The sequence below is a fragment of the Argiope bruennichi genome, chromosome 11, assembly GCF_947563725.1.
Source record: "Argiope bruennichi chromosome 11, qqArgBrue1.1, whole genome shotgun sequence".
Taxonomy (NCBI): Eukaryota; Metazoa; Arthropoda; class Arachnida; order Araneae; family Araneidae; genus Argiope; species Argiope bruennichi.
In genome coordinates this window covers 51,680,179-51,702,902 of record NC_079161.1, presented here as the reverse complement: position 1 = coordinate 51,702,902, position 22,724 = coordinate 51,680,179, and the positions used below count along the sequence as shown (strand labels likewise).

Below are 22,724 nucleotides of genomic sequence, written 5' to 3'. Positions count from 1 at the left end.
TAAAATATTTAGAAGCAATTGATACATATGACCAAAATTAAATCTGTAAAACAGAAATTGATATAAATTGAAATAAAGCCATATTTTTATTTTTTAAACAATTTTTTATTAATAAATTTTTTAATTTTATAGAGTCATTGCATTAACTCTAAATACATGGCATGGTTATTGTTTAGATAGGTAGATGCCATAATTTTATTTTGTTCAGTTACCAATTGTTATAGATGCAAGTACGTCATAACCAACTGACATATTAATTTTTAAATTAATATTTTTTTACCAAAAACAATATGAAATTTTGCATTGTTCTTCATGTTGATAGTATTTTATAATTTGTTTTATGCATTCTTTATAAAAAAAAAAATCTCATTATTTTTTCTCAAATCTGTTTTGCCAGTAATGATTACAGTAATGACAGATAGTAACGAAAAAAGTATCAGCAGTTATTGATATAAATCAATATGATACATTGACTTATATCATTAACTTTGACTTTCTTCCAGAATTCTGATGTCTTTATATTATCCTTAGTAATAGATTTAATATTCATTCAAAATTCTTTCTTGAAAATATGATTAAAATATATTTATGACAAAAGAAATTGGTATTAAGAAAAAGATAATTTTTGAATTTTAAAATGGTATAATATTTTTGTAGAGTAACATTCTTAGAAATTATCATGAAAAGGTATCAAAATTTTACTTAACTTTTTATTAATTAAAATTTTTAAAAAATCTTCTCCAAAATGTACATTTTTGATTTTAAAATGTATACTAAAATGAATACTAAATGCAAAAAAAGAAAAAGAAATCCTGATGTAAAAAATATATTAATTTTGAAAACCTAGTTCAAATTGAATTAGCGTAGTACTTGAAAATATCACTCCCCCTCCCCCTTATAAAATGTTTAATCGTCACCTTTATTTCTTAGAATGGAAAAGCGATCTAAATGCAACTAAGATTTATTAACATCAAATATGTACATAACCTAATGAAAAATAAAAAGATAATTGCCACCATCATCAATTATGACTGTCTAGATACTAAATACAAATAATTAATCAGAAAGATAATATCAAAGAATAATCAATTGAAACAAAGTGCTATTATATGATTACACACCTTAAATACTGACAAAAGTGGCACAAAATCTTGCTCAGTTGCATAAGGTGAACCAATCTTTGTAACGAAACACCACTCTCCTATGCAATGAATCAATGACAGGATGAGCTGTAAAAAAATGAAAGAACACATTTTTAAAAACCACCAAGTAAAAGAAATTCTTGCAAACTAATATTATATATATATATATATATATGCAATAATTTCTTATTAATCTATGCTTTAAAAATAATTTCCTAATCACTTGAGCTCTGGCTTTATCGTAACTTCAACTTCTGAATTTACATTTTACCCATAGAACTAAAATGCTGTCTTTTAAAATTATGAAAAATAAAAGCTGTTAAAGAACTCCACAAATGTTTCTTCAAAGCATGTTTTACATACAGTACACTCCCGATTATCCGCGGAATTGGGTGGTGCGGGCGCCGCGGATAACAAAAATCGCGGATAATCCGAAAAAAACTAAAAACGGGTATAGCAAAAGAGAAAACAGTCATTCCAACTTTAAAAAATCGTTTTATGTACAATGAAATGTAAAATAAACAGCAGGAAATGTTTAACTAACGCTTAATATTTTAATATATCACTCAAAACTAATCTAAAATGCATTTTGTTAATGAAAACAGAAAAGTGCTATGTACTTACGAGAGGCGTCAAGGATACACAGAAAAATTAATACTTATGTACTGTTTTAATACTGTAATGTATTATGTAATTACAAAAGCATAACTGTAAAACTACACCTTTTTGAAGAAATCAGTCATTTGTGTTTGCTTCTTGCTTTGAAAGCATTTTTTTTTTGCTTGGAAGCAAAAAAAAACTTAGTGCGGCAGGCGCGGATAATCGGGAGTCTACTGTATATATAAATAATATTTAATAAAATATCTATGTAATGATATTTCTAAATCTAATTTAAACATAATTACCTAATTTTTATCTTAATTTAATCCATATTTTCATTCTAAAATGTTCTCTTATTTCCTAATTCAACTCCACCTTTTTTTTAATTAATTAATGCAACAGAAGCTCTGTAAAATTGTTGAAATCGACAAGTTCCCACACTCTGAATGAAGGGATAAAAATTTGTTGATCTAAACATATTCTTTTAAAAGATCCCTATAATTAATTCCCTTACCTAAATTGACACATGTAGAGAAATCCCTATCAGAATCTCACAGTATAAAATCATGAGGATAAATATTTCATTTGCTCTTGTGTGCCTCGTCACTACTGCTTGTACATAACTTATGCCTCCTGGGATAGAATAAAAGTGAAGTTTAAAAAGTAATAGCGTCTTTTCTCGCTTCAGCCTCTGCTTAAAAAAATTATGCTTATATTATATATATATATATATATATACTGTATATATATATAAGTATACTATATACTGTAAGTATACTATAAGTATACTGTATATAAGTATATATGTATATACTATAATTTCTTTCTTATTAATCTACACTTTAACAATAATTTCCTAATGAATGAAATCTGGCTTTACTGTTACTGATTTCAACTTTTAAGTTTGCATTTATTATTTCCTCCACAGAATCAAAATGTTGTGTTAACAAATTCTTTACAAGTTCCAAATATGTTCTCATGTTATCTTCCTACCTGGTTGCTGCATCATTCTCTCATCATGGCTTTTACAAAAATTTTTACAATGTATAAAAATTTCATTATTTACTTAAAATTATGAAGAATAAAAATTTGAATTTTTGTAAAATGTTTGAAAAAGGTAGAAAAAAAAATTTTTTTTTGACTTAATGAAAATTTCAAATTAACTTAGAGATACGAAAATATAAATTATTACCTTCTTATCATCTTCTGCTATAGCCGCATCAGAATTAGGCAAAAGATTTTCTAAAGTGGAAGACAATACCTGCAAGATGTAATATTTCATTAGATTTCTTAAAATCAAACAGAAAAAAAAACTTACATTAATTATATATACATTAATTATATTTATAACCTTATATTTAATTTAAAATTAACTTTGAATTATTAGACAACTAAAACGCAGTTTACTTTAGATACAAAAGACTAGAAATAAAAATAATTTAAAAAAAACATTATTTCTGCTTACTATTTAACTAATCTAATTATTTATTTATGAAGTTACTATTTAATTTAGTTATATTAATGTGATTTTGACATCTGAATAGGCAACCCCCCCCCCCTCATCAAACTTCCATACCATACCATGAGGCAGACATTTAACCCTAATGGATTTAACACGTTCTAGACTCTTTCACAAGGCGATTCTTCAGCTAAATCAGGTTTCAAACAAGGATTCCTTTGGCTCTAAAGCCATTTAACCTCTAACCATTTACCACCATTCCATTGTAACCCACATTTATAAATAAAAATAAACATATGTTCAAATTATCCCCAAAACTTACTTCAATAACTGTTCGACAGAGATCAGAATGATTTTTTCTTAATTCCTCTCCATGGTCACATAATAGAAGCAGCATGTCAGAAGCAACACGAGCCACAGCTTTACAGTTAAACTACAAAAAATTTGCATATTCACAAATGATACAAAAAATACGCAAGCACATAATTAAGGAGAAATAACACAGAATTAAAAAATTTATGCTTTTATTATTTTCATATTAATACAGTTTTTAAATAAATCATGCAATGACTTTTTAAGTTGCTTGCCATTGTAAAGAGTAGCTTTCAAATGAATTCAACCAATAATTGGTAAATTATTACTGAAAAGAAATCTTAAAATGAAAAAAGATATAAACTGAAAAATGAAAATAAATTAGATTAATTTTACATAAATTAATATAATTGAAGACTTAGTTATTAGCTTTCCCTGTTTAATATATGCATGTCATTAATTTAAAAATCACAGAAATACAAAACAAAGTGTAGACTCTACTAATGATAGAAATGAATGAATATATGTGTGTGCTCATGTGTGTTAGCACTTTACTGGCCAAACCAATTAACCTACAACTATAAAATTTGATAAGTATGTAAAATGTACATAGATACACATAAATATACATCTCAAAGTGATTTTTTTAAAATTTGAATTAATCAAAAATTATTCTGAATTTTGAGAATTTCCTGATACAACTTCTGAAAATATTATAACAAAAAGATGGTTTTTACACCAATTTAAGTTTCAAAAGTCATTTTTCTTAATGATATCAAATAAATAGTTATGCTAATTTTTTTTAAAAAAAATTTATGCAAATTTATTACATTATTTACTTGATATTCAAGCCATTTTCCCAAAATATTTAAATGTGTGGCTTTCTCCCATAGCTGGAAAATCAAATAATATGGATTTTGTACAGTATCTGTGTAGTTTACAAGAAATATATATATATAACATAATTTTTGGTTGAAGCAGATTGCAGGTGGAAAACATAGAAGATACATTGTATTTTTTAATTTTTGTTTTATTCTCTATCGGGAGGCAAACATGATTATTTACATGAAGGCGCACCTCGGCACAAACGCAGGAGCCAAAAAGGGGCGAACAAATGATCACTAGTCTTATATAACATTGGATTTCTGGCCACGCATCGAGGGAATACATATGTTGACCTTGAGAAGAGTTAGCGGAAGTATCACTTTCATTTGATACGTAGTAATGATGGCGCATTATTTTTACAGAGGAATTAATTAAACCGAAAGTGAAATTGGATCACGAAATAAGAGAATATTTTAGAATGAAGTTGCAATGGGCTAAATTAAGTTAAAATCTAGGACATTAATTTGGATTAAAAGAGTTTAAAATATCATAACACACACACACACACACACACACACACATATATATATATATATATATATATATATATATATATATATATATATATATATAACATCAAAATTTAGAAAACAGATAAACCACATATTTATGTTTTTAATTGTGTAATGACCATCTTTATTAAACAAGCTCATTTACACAGTAAACAGGACTTATGTTAAAAAAAAAACTTTAAAAACACAACTGTAATGCCTGATAACTTGTGTGAATCACAGAAATGAAAACATATCTAAATAGTTTATCTGGAATTAAATGCAAACAATATCCCCAAGCAAACCACTAGTCACCAAAAGTAACTATTATAAATAAGATATTCAATTCACAAATGAAATGTGAAATAATTCAGACTAATATGCATTAAATTTCAACTGAATTTGCAGTTTTATAAATGAAAATATAATAAAAATTAAAAAGAAAATAAATGCATTGAAATAAAAAAAAATAATAATAAACTGTACCTCTTTAGTCCTAGGCTTATTTAACCAAGGCTTCAAAGTAAAAGTGTTAGTGTAAATCATGCAGAAACCCCATCACCACATAAGAAACACAAAGAGGTGAAAAACTTAAAAATAAGCTCATTAGAAAAAGAAAAAAGCATTAAAATACTACATAAAAAATAAATGTTAGTCTTAATAAAGAAAAACTACATGCTTTGCAAAAGATAACTATAGAGACTATTTTAAATCATAAGAACTCTAGGCTAAAAGCAAACAAAAAAAAAATTGATATTTATAAAATTTTTTACCCTAACAGCAATAAGTAAGACTGTAACTGCTTCTTTTATGCGATAATGGTTGGTTTTGTTCATCAATTCTTCATATAAATAAATACCAATACTGTTAACAGCTATACATCTGAAAGAATAACAGATTCAAATATCAAATAAACATTGATTATATTATACCATTCTTGCACTTTTCAAATGACCAGAGAATAAATAAAAGTTTTGTAAAAAATATTCCATTATGAATTTCTTTTTAAGAAGTATAATCAAAATGCAGATTTCTATTTGCAGCTCTTATTCCTCATCATGTGATAAATAAAATTTTCCCTATTACTAAATGAACACATGCAACTTCATGTTCCTTTTGTAGTCGAGTAAAAATAGTTTGTAATTAATACAATTTCTTATTGAAACACAATGCAAATCCTTATTAAATCACTTAATAATAAAACCCTACTGAAAAATAAATTAATATGGTGATTTATTCAATAATAAAGTAACATCTAAATTGTCATTATTTACCTGGCCAGTCCAGCTGGCTCTCGCTTTCCTGCTTTGAAAAGAATACTGGTGATGTGATCCTAAAATTATCAAAGAATTGAAATCATTATTTAGAAATAATATGCTACTTCATTATATATTATTATTATTATTTTATTATAAAAATTATTTTAGAATAAAACAATACTACTAATTATATATTATTTATTTTATTACATAAATATATTATTTTTATTCATTATTTTAATTTATTATATAGATGTATAAAAACTAAACTTACTTTTGCATCTTTACAAGCAATGGTAAAAAGTTCAGTAGATGAAGGTTGCAAGGTAGGAATTTCTTTATATACATTAGTCAAACATAGAAGTGCCCCTAAGATTGACATTGCTTCTGTTCTAGGCACCTGAAAAAATATAAAAATTAATACCTTGCATTAATTGCATTATTAATTTAATATGCAGTAAAAATAAATAATAAATAAATAAAAGTTTTTCAGAACATTTAAAGGTTTACAACACTATAAAAACATGCAGATTTTCAATACTTGAAAAAATCATTCATTTAGTATCTTACATCAAGTGAACAGATTAAAAAGACTTACATATTCATGTCTACTGATCATTGATCAATTTTACATTTCTCTTTACAGTAACTGTTTGTATAAGTGTTAATATGAAGATACTAATTGATATATGTTATAATTTACAGAAAATAATTAGCAATAAATTTCTGTTTAGTTTAGTTGAGTTATATTAACGTCCCTATTGAAAACACCAGGACTATTTTAAGGTGGACCTCGTAATTCTGAAATGCAGTCAGATGACGAGGATGACACCTGAGCTGACTCCCCCTCTTCAAACTCCCACACTATACCAATGGCAGGACGTTTGGACCCAATGGATTTAACGTGCCCCAGACTCGCTTACGTGACAGTTCTTCAGTGGAATCGGGTCTTAAACCTGAAACCCCAGGCCACCACAGCCCTAAATTTCTGTTAGAAACATAATAAGGTAAATGAAGCTTTCTAAGATTTCATACAATGTGACATAAATGTTTGAATAATATATATTTATAACCAGTATATATTTATATCCTTAATATATAATTATATCTTTAAACCAGTATATATTTATATCCTTAATATATATTTATATCTTTAAAACAGTATATATTTATATCCTTAATATATATTTATATCTTTAAACCAGTATATATTTATATCCTTAAAGGAAATAAAGAACAAGCCTGCAATATTCAAATTACAAAGTCAATTCTAACCTCGATATTAGCTTATAATTAATTATTTCATCTATACTAAATAATTAGTAATCTGGTAGATATTAGACCAAAGAACTGCCAGATTAAAGAAAGTTCATTTAAAAAAAAAAGGGAATTTTTACTGCTTTCCTTAACAATGTATTGAAATAAATTGCATAAAAAGTATATATATATATATTTTTTTTAATTTCAATATTAAATATAAGGAACCGAAACAAAGTATAATATAGAGATTCAGAAACAAAACATTATATAAAGGTTCTAAATTGAATTTTTTAATATTTTTTTTACAGGTACAAATGTATTAATTTATTACCAGTTATGACTCCTGAGTTATATAGGACAAATGAAAAAATTAAATATTAATCCACAATATTCAAAATCACTATCTGAAAAAAATCTGCATTGTTTCTTTGCTATTGCTATCTGTTATCCTTACTTATCCGGCAATTACAATACATACAAATGAGGAAAAACATGCTCAGCTCACCATTAAATGACAAACTTCTCCAAAAAAACTTGACAAAGCCAATCAAAGCAAATATTTTCTAAATTTCAGGATCAGTAAAACAAGATAAAATAAGTCATATTGACGAATTCTGTAATGCCCAAGTTTTCTTGGGATACTAATTAGAATATATAAAAACTCAAATCAACACGAGGTAAACAGGAAAGTAGTTAATAATAAAAATGTACTATGCATAAAATATATATTCTTGTTATAATATCGAAATTTACAACAAAAATTATTCTACATATGGAGAAAACCCTGTAAAAGAAATAGTTTTTAACAAGAATTTCATTAACACAAATATTTTGCAATGTGTCACTAATGAGCTAATGTTAAAGCTATAAAGAAAAAGGTCTGTGTTTATAATGAGAAAAAATTAAGTAAGCTTCCCTTAAAACTTTAACAGAAGTTCAAGGTTCTCTTTTAATAACTGTAAACCACTGAATTTAACAAAGGAGTTTTAAAAAGATAGAGGAAGTCAACAACAATGAAATTATTAGGAAAACTCTGCAGTTAAAACATTTGGTAGAAGTACTGAATATTATTAGATATTTTCAAAATTTTTTAAAGCTCTGAGAAACTGTTGTATTCTGAAAAGTTTAGTTATGTTATTTAATCAACGCTGTGATGCAAACATATTCTGCAATGAATTAATAATTTAAATAAAAATAATTCCAAATAAAAAAAATTAAATTAAATAGGACAATTTATTTTTAGTATTTTTTCACAATGATTTGCTTAAAATGTGAAGAACGTGATAAAATTAATTTTCACTACAATAAATGTGTTCTTATAATAAACTTCTGCTATGTAACAAATATTATAAAATTCAAAATATATTTTTGTATGTCAAATAAAAATTATAGATATCACTTCAGTTAACCTGTTTTTAATTAAATACCTCATACACAATAAACATACTTTCACGCCCTTCTGAAAATGTCAAATTGTAAGAAGGGCCAGATTATTTTGAGTATATTGTAGTAAAAATCAATCAATATTATTCAGCAAATTTAATAACATTTTTCTTGGGTTACAGTCAGTTCTGCATTTACATCACAGTTTTATTTATTTTATATATGTGAGTTTTCGTAAATGCCTTTTATCAATGCTTTTTATATCTTAAAAAATGCCTTTTATCAATCCTATGGTATAGCAACAATTAGGATACAAATAATAGTCTCTTGTTCTTCCACAAAGAATACTGCAAGTGGAAATTAAAAGTATGAACTGTACAAGACCTAAAATAGAACATCTTTATTCTCAAAATCAGTGTGCAAGCGAAACTCCTCTTATGTAAGGAAAAATGATATATCTAGGGAAGAAAATGCCTCAATTCATACAAAACCATAGCAAAAATCCCAAATTGGCCCTCCTCTCATTGTTTCACTATAATATTCACATCAGAAAAACACTTTCAAATTAGTATGCATTATTAAAAATCTTATTCCTTTTATTATTATTCAAATTAAAGAAAATATGCCCATTTTAATTTATGAACAATAAGAAAGGGGCAGCCCTCTAATGGTCATTGGGAATGGGGTTTATGCTTTACATATGTTTTATGAAGCATCCTTTTCAAAACACTCGGTTAACAATAATATTCATTTACACAACTAAACTGAACAGGTCTCAAATACTGTTTATTTAGTATTATTAAAATGCAAAAACCAAGCTAAAGTATTAAGATAGAAATTTTATTTAATAAAAATTCATATCTTTTTCAATTGAGGATATATTTTAGCTGTCGAGAAGTATTTTTTTATTGTTAGTACATTTAAAATTGACAAGCTGTAGCAAGAGATAAAAATAATGCATATCTATGTATTTAGTAAGTATAAAAAATTATGAAATGTATAATCAACATATACTGCATTACTTACTCCTTTTATATCACTCGATGAAATAACTGTATCTGCTGCATAGATGAAATCCATTATTAAAAGAGTACTGCCAGGCAAGCCTATAGAAAAAAAGCTTGGTCCACAATGCCTCACAATTGTATTGATGATATCCTAAAACAAAAAATATATAATGCCACCACAGATCAAATAATTGTCTACATGATATTTTCAAGTCATTAATGATCAAATATTATGTGCAATATTGATGCTTAAAATGAACGTTAAAAAAAAGGGGGAGGGTTAAAAAACTTTATTGCCATAAAGTTTTGTTTATTCATCTTTAACAATTTTATGATATAAGAAAAATTCTTAATATATTCCTCTTATAACAGCTGTTGTAATAAACATTTATTATTTACTCAATTAAGTCATTAGAAAATCACATTTAACTCTTTTATAAAATACTAAGAGATAGTATAGAAAGAAATCAGTAATAAAATTATCTCCATTGAATGATTACCAACAAAACAAAAATTAATTAGAAATATTGTACAGTTCCAAACAGATTCATTAAAACTATTTTAGCAAAGATAATACAAAAAATACAAAATAAAAATAAGCAATACAACAATAATCTAAAAATCTGAAATAAATGAATGAAGAAGATGGTCAAATACAATATAATTTATGCAATTTCAATAATGAAACCACTAATGTGTAATAATGAATAATTAATCTATGCAATAATGAAATCATCAATGAAAAATATCAAAAAATCAGGATGCATTTCTATATTCATATTTTGATGTCACAGAACTTAAAATTATTTACAGCATATAATTTGCTTAGCTTTACTCTACAATGCTGAGTTTTTAGAATTTTTCTAACTCCTAGTTATGACAAGACATTTGATCCTCAAATCTTTGATGCCTCATTACACAAATAATTTTTATAAATAAAAAAAATATTTTTTTTCTTACTTGATCATTTGCCATAAGTCCATAATGGAGAGCATAATAAAAATGAGCTATATATTCTTTGGGTAAAGGGATATCATGCCGCCTTACTATTAAAATGCAAAGGAGCTTAAAGGCCAGTAGTTTTCCTTCTTTGTACTTGTCAGGTAGATTCAATGCCTGTAAAAGTATATATGATCATATAACAATTTTTCCTCATGCTGATTAATATAACATATAGGGTGTCCACTCTAATTGTAGACCCATAGATAATTTCTATATTATTAGAGATATTATTAGATTATATTTCTATATTATTAGATTACATATTCTATATTATTAGATATAGATTAGATTAGATATTTATTCTATATTATTAGATATAGATTAGATAATTATTCTATATTATTAGATATAGATTAGATAATTATTCTATATTATTAGATATTATTAGATTCTATATTATTAGATTACATTTTTAATTCAAAATTTTTTTTTCTTAAATTATGCAAAGAATTGCATCCTAAAGTGTTTGAATCAACAGATATATTTCTAGAAATATAAACACATACTATATATTTGATCCTGTAAATCATATTTAAGAAAACATTCATGGCACAAATACATTTTAAACAAAAAAAAAAGTTTCATTCTTTTTCAATTAAAACTGATGGTTATGAAAGCCTTGAACATCACTATTTTTAATCATTTTTGTGGCTGCTTCAAGAAAGATCGGCCAATCTGCTTTAATGGCATCAATAGAGTGATTTAAAACATATAACACTTAAAATGTATGTACAACGCTGTATACATATAAGACAACTGAATGTACAAAAACATACACACATGCAAAAAAAAAAAAAGTTTTAATCTTGAATCATTTACAATATTCATAATTGTACAGTTATGCAACTAAATTAATTTTAACTTAAGAAAGAATAGCAAACTACAGAATAAAGGAATCCCACTATTAAAAGTTAGTTTGCAGAGATTCATAAATATAAATCTTTGCTGGTTATCACCAAAATACAAGAATATTCACACTCTTTAAAAAAAAAAAAAAAAAAAAACATAAAATTTACATTTAAAGCCTACATTCAAATCTACATTAAAAAAGCCAGTCTAATTTTTTTATCCAGTAGAAATAAGTTTCTGTAGAGATGGGGGAAATCAGCTTTATTGAATTGAAGATAACAAAATTTTTTGATATGTAGGATTATTTGTAGTTGGGTATAATTTGTTGCCATCAATTTTATTAGATTTATTGTTGTCAAGGAAACAAAATGAGTAAGTGGGATAGCATCTTTTAAGGCAAATAATATTAATGATTTTTCAATTATATCAATTTCTTATTACTGCTCATTCCTCATTAAAAAAAAAGACATATAAAAATTATTGTGCAAAAATTAAGCAATACAAATACACAATTATCATTCAAGTCACAAGGAATTGCTAATATATTTCAACAGTAATATGTATTAGATAAAACAATACTTAAAGCAAAAAAGAAATTAGTACGTCTACAAAAAAAAAATGATTTAAAGGATATATATAAGACATGAAAGTAAACAAAAAAAATCACTTATAAGTTTAAATTTAAAATTAGAAATAATAAACAATTACTTCAAACAGCCAAGGAGCAACCAGTAGCAAAGGAGGCACAAGTTCAGGAGGTGGAGGAGTTGAATGATTATCTAAAGTAACACCTAAGTTATCTCGTATCTGAAACAAAACATTAAAATTTACGTTTGTGAGAATCTAATATAAAAAAAGTTGTATTATTAGAATTATTACAATATATATAATGTATTATTTCTATATTTTTCAAACTTTTAATGTTGTCATAATGAAGCAATAATTTGTGTCCAATTGTAAAAACAATACAGAAAGCATAACCAACTTTATGCATTTAGTGTTTTAATAGGAAATAAGGGAGGGAAAAAAAAAAAAATTGATATTTTACTATACTGTGAGAGTTTAGTTCAGTTATATTTATGTCCCATTTTAAAGCAACATTAGGGTCATTATGTGACGGACCTCGTAATTTTGAACCACGGACAGATGACGAGGACGACACCTGAGATGGCACCCCCCTCTCCAAACTTCACACTACACCAGCAGAAGGGCATTTAGCCCCAACATATTTAAGGATCATACTGAGAGAGTAACCTTCCAATTATAAAAGTCTGCTTTTAATATTGTGTCAAGTAAATCATGAAGTGGAGATTTAAACCAATTAATACCCCATTCCGGCAAATAATTTTCTCATCACCAGTTATCAATCATTTCAAAAAAGAATTTTTTTTATGTTTCAATTAGTGAAACTTAGATGTTTAAATGCTTCATGGGAAAAAAACTTCTTTGAATTTAGGGGTGGGAGATTGCTTTTAGTTTATACATCCCGATTTTTTTCAGATGTTTATAATATTAGTATGCTGGATGCAGCATGGTTTTAAAGTCTGAAGTTACAAATTAAATGTACTAATAGGAATTTTCCATAATGATAGATTCCCCTAAATAAAAACAACAACAGCAATTAATTCAAAGGATATTTTGTACTTTTCCTTTGACATCACAATATACTTAACTCAGAACCATTAGGATTCATTACTAGTTGAATATAAAGTTTTCTTTTAAAAAAAATTTCATTGTAAATTAGAAATTAAATAAGAAATGAATTAGATTGTAAAAGCTATAAAACTATACAAAATACATTAGGTATCTGGAATAAGAGGATCAAAGATTTTATGTATTTTGACATAAGAGACAGTTCATCTTGCTTAAAATAAGAGCTTATTTGAAATATTTAGTGAAATCTTGATGAAAAGAAATAAAAAAAAATATTATGAGTCTGGATATGGGAAAAGAAAGTTTTCTTTATCCTAGAGAAGCTGCTTGAAGTTTTTATTTATTATTTTTTTTTCTCATTACATTGTCTAGTAGATTAGACAAAAGTCCTAGATGGGTTTGTTTAAGTGAAGAGATATGGTGAGTGGGAGCTAGAAATATAATAGTATGCCTCCTATAGTTTCAATTGTCAAATTTTTCAATGTGAAAGAGTTATGGTATTGTTATCATAAATTTGGCACAACTTTTCACAAACATGAATTAAAATCTTTCCTTTGAAAAGTAATAAGTAAAATGCACTAAAATAGTTTGCTTGTAAAATTCCATCAGCTTATAAAATCTCCAAAATTAAATCAAATCATTAATTTATTTTTTAAAAATCACAGCAGAATTTTCAGCTGACAAATGATGCATAACAAATGACACAAATAATTATAGTTATTCTAAAAATGACCATTACCTATTTCTAAAACACATGATTTTTTTGATGACCTAATGCATGTTTTAAAATATATATATATTGTACAAATAATATAATTTAAAATCACTAAAAAACAGGGTAAAATAATACATTATTGTTTAAAAAATTTAGCCTTCGAATTTATAATATTTGAATAAAAAAATGGCATAAATAATAATGTGATTGGTAAGACCTACTTTAATGAAAAGCTCTGAAAGATCAACCAGGTACTTTAAAACTTGAGCATGAACAGATGCATCTTTGATTTTGTTGATATCTCCTAATGTCCCCAGCATTCGTTTCCATAGAACTACTGCTACATCAGGCATCCAACCACGAGTTGTACCTCCTGACATAACACTTCTTGCTTCCATAGAATTCCCAGTTCCGATCTCTGGAAGTAAATAACAATTTATAGCAAACAAATGAAAAAAAAATCACGCAGAAAAAATTATTTTAAATATAGAATATCATAAGAAATATACATTTTTTAACACATTGATGGACAGTACAACCAGGGTGACAGTGCCTGCTGAGACACAACTAAATTTCATACATTCCCTAAAGGTGTAGTTTCACAATGCACAATTATAAAATTATGTGATAGAATGGATTAAGCCGTTTACGTTGTAAAGCGTTCGATCACAGTTTATGTATATAGGTTATAATGATATGACACTATGGATATAGGCGTATACACTGCATCGTATAGGTCTTGAATCCATTTTTGTTCATTTTCATAAGAATCACGTGATGCAATCTGTAAAAAGTGGGTATTGAATGCAATACAATGAAATTATGTTCAAAATAATTTCACTTATTTGATATTCAACAAGATTTCTAAACAATAAATTAGTGTTCTTTTTTACCAAATAAAACATATACATAACGTACATAAACAGGCGTATACATAAAACAAATACCATTTACCTTTTAGAAAAACAATTGCACACAAAAACATGTTCAACTCACAAGTGCACCACCCAACTGATTGTATGTAAATACGACGCTCACAGGTGTACTGTCATATCATTTTCATGAGCTTGACTTCTGAGGACATTACTCCATCAATGTGTTAATTAAATATTAAGAGAAAAATTAATGTAGAAAAAAAATTGTAATGTAAATTAATGTAAAATGTAGAAAAAAAATTTAAAACATATATAATATGATAATATTACTGCATTAAATATTACAAAAATCAATCATACATTATTAATTCATCTTAGTAACTCTCAGAAAAGAAAAATAATAAAACAAATATATTATATATATATATATCCAATAATATTGCATCCTGGTATTAAGTATATTTTGAAGCGGTCCAAACAAATAATAAATAGAATAAATGTTTTAAATCTCAAAAGAATATGTTAGATATTCAATCAGTATTAACTCACAGAGTGTTAACAGACAAAACAAGCTATTATGTTATTTTAACCAGATTGTAAAAATAAAAAAAATCAGTAGTTTACATTTTTTTTTAAATCTATTTTACTTAGTAAATGATCTTCAAGTAATTTAATTAAATTTTTATTTCAGAGTCTGAATCTGCTAAATTAGGTGCTTTCAATTGAAAGGTATTGAATTGATTGCATATAAAGGACTTTGTATAATTTAAATGTCTTTTCTGGATAAATAAATTGATAACAATATTATAAAAATTACCTTATTCATTCCTACAATAAAAGAATAATTTGTTTTCCATCAGTCTAAAAATAAACACATTTAACCTATAAAGTGAATAAACATACCTTTCTTTTTCCTTTCAGAAAGACCTGAATGTTTGAATAAATGCAGTTAAATCCAAACATGAATATTACTTTCAAAATGTTTAGTTGTTTATTACCAGATACAAAATGTTTAGTTATTTATTATTACAAATTTAATTATACCTTATTTTAAAAAAATGACATCTGGTGATTTCGTTTTAAACATAGCATATAATTAAGATTACATTTGACATACTGATTATATAAGCAATAAGTATATTTTCATAACAACAAAATGGAAAAAAAAATTAATAGAAAATTACTTTAAACAGTAGATAGTATAAAAAAATTAGAATTTACAAATAATCGACCTCAAGTATTATGAATTATTACTAAATATATAACAGTTAATTAACAAAATCGAATATTGGCACTGGAAAAAAATGTACTTCCAAAGTACTGTTATCACGAAGGAGAAAAAAGCCTTGACATAAAATATTAAAAAATAAGAATAGCCAGCAAATTATTATTTTTTTTTATTATTTATAATATTGAAATCTTATACCAAGATAAATCTATTTTCACATCTAAAATCAGTATAAGTCAAACTTTTATTGACACTTGAAATAGCTTTTATTAGACTTGGAACTCATTTTCAATACAAATTTAAGAAAAACATGAAGATGCCAATATTTAATTGATAAAATTAAAAAGGGAACAGAGAAATTACTCTGATATATTCAATTCAAATATTAGTTTATATTAGCAGTACTACATTAAAAAGTAAAATCTGAAAAACACCATTCTTAAATGATACAAAATGAACAATGTTTAAAATGTTGTTAGCACATTGCATACAGGTCATAAGATTTCTCATTTTTAGTAGGCCGAACATTGAGGTAGTGACCCAAAATATGTCATTTTCATGTTTTTTTGGATGAATTAATGCATAACCAACCAGAGGCAAATATTTTTGTTATGTTACCAGGGTAATGAAGCTTTACACATTCTTATGACAAATGATTAACAAAATAACAACGTCGGCATTTCAAGCTGTGGAAACTATGTGTGGTACTCAGTAGATCTGTGCCGATCCTTTACCATACCTTATAAAGTGTTTTATCATTGAGCATTTTCTTACTTCAAATTTTATGTTCTAATTCGTATGGAAACAGTTTTTAAAGTGTAAAATATATATATATATAATAAATAGATGTATAAAATATATAGTAATATTTAAGAATGCTTAATGTAAATTTAATACCAAATGCAAATTAAAAATGTGCATATATGCTTGCTATTGTGCTTGTAAAGCATGCTTCTAGAGCATTAAAAAATGTGCAGGTCCTGGGAGCGCACAGAGTGCTGTATGCACTGAGTTAAAATCTAACCATTTAACAAGAAAGAAAAATGTATATGAAATAAGGATTAAAAAAGTGATATTTAAAAGGAACAATAACCCTTTAGAAACATATTCAGTTTTGCTCACCTGAGTTATTACAAGAATTATCTGTACTAGAGACAACAGCATCAATTTGCATAGGAGAATCTTTAATACTGGTATTTTCCAAGCCACTGGAAGGTGTGGGAGATGGAGATCTACTTCGACACTCAGAGGACTCAGAAAAACAAGGAGATTCAGCTGCAATATTTTAAAAAAGATGTTAATTAACCCTATGGGGTATAATTCAAGGCATTAACAAGTAAACATTTTCAGAGTTATATCATGATAAACTGATGATGTAAATAATAAAATATCAAAAGTTCATTGATTTTCATTTTCATTTATGAAATAAGAGGTGGTAAATATACTTACCAGAGATTGCTCAGGAGAAACTGAGAATGGTAAGCATACTTACATTGAGCATTAAGGGTAAAATATCACCAAATGCTCATTGATAAGCATATTTACCACTCTATTGTAGATAATTTAAAACAACCTTATACAGTTCTTTTTTTTTTTTTTTAGTTAGAAATCATAGAATACAAATTCAATAATGCCTTACATTAAAGTCTTTAGACCATTTTGCATTTATTAGGTTGGCTGGGTGGATTGCTACATTACATAAAAATAAAAACGTTGCAATTTTATTAATAACATCTTAGCCAAGTTTTGCTGTAAGAAATAAATTAAAATGTCATAAACTACAGTATTCAAATAATCAATACATATAGTCAAAATATGCATAAAGTCACTAACAGAAAGATTCTGAATTTTAAGAAATGCCAACTTCATCAACAGTTTTTGTTCATTTAAAAAAAAATGAATGTCGAATTTAAATTAAATAAATTCAATAAAAAATAATGATAATTAAATATAAGAATATCTCATACATAATCAACACAACACACTGCCATTTCATGTCTGAAAACTTTTTCAGGAGTTAAAACTTAAAATCGCTACGAAACTCTTTACATTGTGAATGTGCAGTAGCATGCATATTTACCACTTTTAAATTTAAATGACATTTAATTATAACTTAATGCATTTCAGATACATTAAGGTAGCTCAATCGAATTTTAAGCGTCTGTTTATCCTATTTAACATTTTAAAATTCTTATTTGTGCCCTCATAAAAAATGTTTTACATGTGATAAGAATATATACTAGAGAACTATAAAGAGTTAAATAATAATGTTACTGATAAAAATTTTCATTCTTCTAAGTAGGTTCATTTTAGAATAAAGGAAGTAGAGGATAGTAAAATAGCCAAAAAATTTGAAGGAGAACTGTGTTATCCATTGGCATCCACATAAATATCTATATACAAAATACAAAAATCAGTTGACTAAATTTTTATTATTCAGTTCAATAATAAGCATTTAAAAATATTAGTTTTTATTTAATTTAATTGAAATAGTTAAAATTCTATTAACCCTTTGCTGCATAACCCATTATTTCCACTTGCAACGTTGTAGTAGGAAAATTTGGGTCTGCGATTTTTATGGGGATGCATTTTTCCTGTCTATTTAGCTGTGCAACCCGCTCTTTTCCTGTTCATGGTTTCATTCATATCTGGGTTAACAGATAGCATTAGTTGTCCATGGTTCTGCAAGATATACAAGCATGTTTTGCAGGATTTTGCTCATTTTTTTTTTTTTTCAAAGTTCAAATATGCATGAAAGAAACGTTTCTCAATGTTTTAACCTATTTTGATAAAAGAATTATGCAGTGAGAGGGTTAATGTGGGAGGGGGGCCTTGTAATTTTGATCTATGGTCTGAGAATAAGGGCAAAAATCAGAATTAATCTAAGAAAATGCATCACCTGTCAAAGGTTCATACCATACCAACATAACAATTGTTGGCCATGGCAGATCCTCAACAAATCTGATTTCAGTAAAAAAGTGCTAACCATAAAGGCAAATGAAAACATTTTTTAAACTAATTAATAAATAAGAAAACCTTATTTAAATATTAATAATACTTAAATAGGAATTTATACCTCTGTGAGATAGAAAATCTAAAGATTTGCTTCTATGCTTGTAGTATATTTTTTTCACTTGATCTTTATATTCTTCAAATGATGGCAAAGCTTTAGAAAATTCATCATCAACTGATGGCGAGGCACCTAGATGGGGAGGGGGGTGATTACATTTAATTCATCAAATATAAAGAAATATCTTTATAAAAAATGAAAATAAACCACAAAAAATAATAAAATTACATACAAAGAAAATAATAGATGAACTTATTTGCTTTATGTGATAACTTATTTCAGAATTGGTATATTAAAAGATTACATATACAAAAAAATTTCTGCCAATCCTCTTTACGAAACGGAATAACTATTTACATTTAATTATAAGATTCCCTAAATAACATCATATTACATCTGAATATATACACTTGCCAGAAAATGTCTGCTTACAAATGCACAGTAAACATTCAAGAAACAACAAAAGTGCACTGTAATGATTATATTAATTTTTATTTAAAGCATTTCTTGAACAATTTTTTTAAATATCAATAGCAATTTCAGAAATATAACACATTATTTTAAAGTAATAATAATAAAAATTTTAAATTACACAAAAAGTTATCAGAAGAAGATAGTGTACAAGTACAAATTAATACAAGCATATTTGCAAAATAATCATCATTTTTTTAGCCTATATGAACTTGCATGAAATGGAATATCATCTGCATTTATTTTTTGCTACTTATTCATTTTAATGGTGATGGCAATAAAACAAATAAAATTTTTTATAAAAAAAACCATGATTTTGTTAATATGATACACACTTGCAAACAAGTATTTAGTTTTGTTAACGAAAATCGTCTTAAGACTAAGGAATGAAGGTAAAACCCTTCGAGAAATTGGCAAGATAGTTGGAAGAACTCATTCTTCTATTCAGAGAGTGATCAATAATTACAAGCCATTGAAATTTGTTGCCTTAAAGCCATGTATTGGCTGCCCATCTAATCTAATTTCATATGAGAAAAGATACATCCTGAAATCCATATGCTTAAATCCAAAGATTACTATATCTCAAATAGTAATTTAATTTTGAAAAGATTTAAAAAATCTCTTCATGAAGACACTACACAGAAAATATTGAAAAAGACTGACTATCATGGCCATGTAGGTCACATATTTTAGATGTCACCAAGCAAAAACATTTAAGTTTTGCCAATGAGTATGCAAATAAACCTTTTGAGATTTGGAAAAAAGTATTATTCTCTGATGAAAACAAGTTTTGTATCTTTGGCATCAAATGGCTAAACTGGTGTGGAGAAAACAATGTGCGGCTTTTGAGAAGCAAAATTTTGTGTCTACAGTTAAACATGGTGGAAGTGGAGTAATGATTTGGAGGTTCATTGCAACAAATGGAGAAGGTCGATTAACTTTTATAGACTCCACATTAGATCATACAGGATATCTGAATATATTTAAAGAAAATTTGAAACCGAGACCATAAGATTTGAACCTTGGCAATGACTTTTGGTTTCAACAAGACAATGATCCAAAAACTACAGCCCACAACACAAAGTTCTGGCTGCTGTACAATATCAAAAATCAGCTGCATACTCCACTACAATTGTCAAACTTAAACCCCATCGAATATTTTATAGGACTTCTTGGAACGCATGATTTGTCAACATAACATAATATCGAAAGATATGCTGAAAAGAGTTATTGTGGTGGAATGGAATAATATTTCATTTGAGAAAACCATCAGTTTGTTCAATCTATGCCTAAACGATTGACAGATGTTCTTAGATATAAAGGTTATCCAACCAGGTAATAAAGTTTAATTGACAGTCCAAGAAAGCTATTTTAGGGAGACTTTTTTTCATCTGTACAAACTTTTTCTGATAACTTTTTGCGTAATTTTAAATTATTATTATTATTTTAAAATGATGTCTATTATATTTCTGAAATTGTTATTAATATTTAATGAATTGTTCAAGAAATATTTTCAATAATAAGTAAATCAATATAGCCACTTTAATGCACTTTTATTCTATGGAATATATTTTATTATTTGTATGGAAACATTTTCTGGCAAGTGTATATAATTAAATTTTAAGTTACATTTCTATAAAGAATTTGACTTCCAAATTATACTAAAGAAATACACAAAATCCTTATTTATATCATAATTAAAAATAATAATTTTAGTGATAACTTATTTCAGAATTGGCATATTAAGAAATTATATATATACTAAAAAAAATTATTTTCTTTTTAATTCTGCCAATCCCCTTTATGAAAACAAAATAACTATTTACATTCATTCTGCAAAGAATTTGACTTTTAAATTATGCTGTAGAGATACAAAAAATCTTATTTATATCATAATAAAAAATAATAATTTTAGCTTTTAAAAAAACCTATTGGAAAAAAAATTTAAATATCAAATCATGTATATATTGCTTAACAAAATAAACAATATTCTAATCTGTACTTTAAAATTTATCAAACTCTATATCAGCAATAATATACCTGTTACAAAGAATTGTTTCTGTTCTGATGAATAGGCAGCTCCATGATCTTTTCCAGTTTGGAAGCGATCTAAAAGAAGGTAAATGAATATAATTAGATGTAAAAAAAATTTAACACAGAAAAACAACAAAAGGTAAAAACCAAAAACAAAAAAACATATTTCTGATCTCTTTTTATTCAAGTTTAAATTAAAAATCTGCATATAAAGGTTTTATTGTTCTTTTCTGTTAGTTTAAGTTTCATTAAAATCAAATAAATAATGGTATGGTAAGCGATCATGCTAGTTATTCTTTAACATTTCAAGTGTAATTTCAGTTTGGCCAATATGCCTAAGATGTTCTCACATAATACATATAAAATGCAGTACCCAGTTTAACAGTAATCAACAAAGTATGAAAAGTAGGGAAGTGAAATTATAGCAAAACATAAAGCAATGACTAAATGAATGTTAAATAATGTGAACTGCTATGAGACTTCACACCATCAAGTAAGTTTACATATATAAAAAGAAAAACATATACAAGACCTTTAAAATAATGCCACTTAAATTTCTTCCCAAATTTGGAAATATTCTGGTGATGGAATTATAAATATGATGTTATACATAAGAAGATTAATTGAAATCAAACAAGTATTAAAGGCAAAATAATTAGTTTTAAAGGTGAAGAGTAATAGGATCAATCGTATTTTCTATATTATTTACATCACAAATTAAAATAAAAAATTATAATGTTAATACAATTTCTTTGAAATTGTGCAGCTCTCATAATCCTGTACAAAACCAGGAGAGTAACAGTAAATTTGGCAACCCACACTCACTGTATCTGAAATACTTCAAGTTAAAAGTGGATTCTTCAAACAGAACACATTAAATAATTCCTGATTTGATGCATAAACATAATTTTCCTTAAGAATAAATATCCTGGGAGTGATTATGACCCCATATCTAATAACAGAAAAATATCTGTCATAACTGCAAATAATTCAGATCATAAAGTGATATATATTGATCATTGATGAATT

General features: G+C 26.2%; 1 protein-coding gene across 2 annotated transcripts in view; it reads right to left on the bottom strand.

Annotated features, from left to right (window-relative positions):
• Window positions 1-22,724, bottom strand: part of LOC129956915 (ral GTPase-activating protein subunit alpha-1-like) — a 69,503-nt gene that overhangs the window by 18,386 nt on the left and 28,393 nt on the right. The window contains exons 18-31 of one of the 2 annotated variants that reach the window (XM_056068950.1): window positions 21,702-21,770; window positions 19,197-19,322; window positions 17,243-17,395; window positions 14,239-14,435; window positions 12,358-12,456; window positions 10,759-10,914; window positions 9,818-9,949; window positions 6,423-6,548; window positions 6,164-6,222; window positions 5,663-5,771; window positions 5,376-5,405; window positions 3,524-3,634; window positions 2,935-3,003; window positions 1,122-1,229 (exon numbers count right to left, since the gene is read on the bottom strand). In XM_056068950.1, the coding sequence (XP_055924925.1) occupies window positions 1,122-1,229; window positions 2,935-3,003; window positions 3,524-3,634; window positions 5,376-5,405; window positions 5,663-5,771; window positions 6,164-6,222; window positions 6,423-6,548; window positions 9,818-9,949; window positions 10,759-10,914; window positions 12,358-12,456; window positions 14,239-14,435; window positions 17,243-17,395; window positions 19,197-19,322; window positions 21,702-21,770 (1,544 nt within the window). The remainder of the gene's footprint in view (window positions 1-1,121; window positions 1,230-2,934; window positions 3,004-3,523; window positions 3,635-5,375; window positions 5,406-5,662; window positions 5,772-6,163; window positions 6,223-6,422; window positions 6,549-9,817; window positions 9,950-10,758; window positions 10,915-12,357; window positions 12,457-14,238; window positions 14,436-17,242; window positions 17,396-19,196; window positions 19,323-21,701; window positions 21,771-22,724) is intronic. The other variant, XM_056068951.1, reaches the window with a different exon arrangement.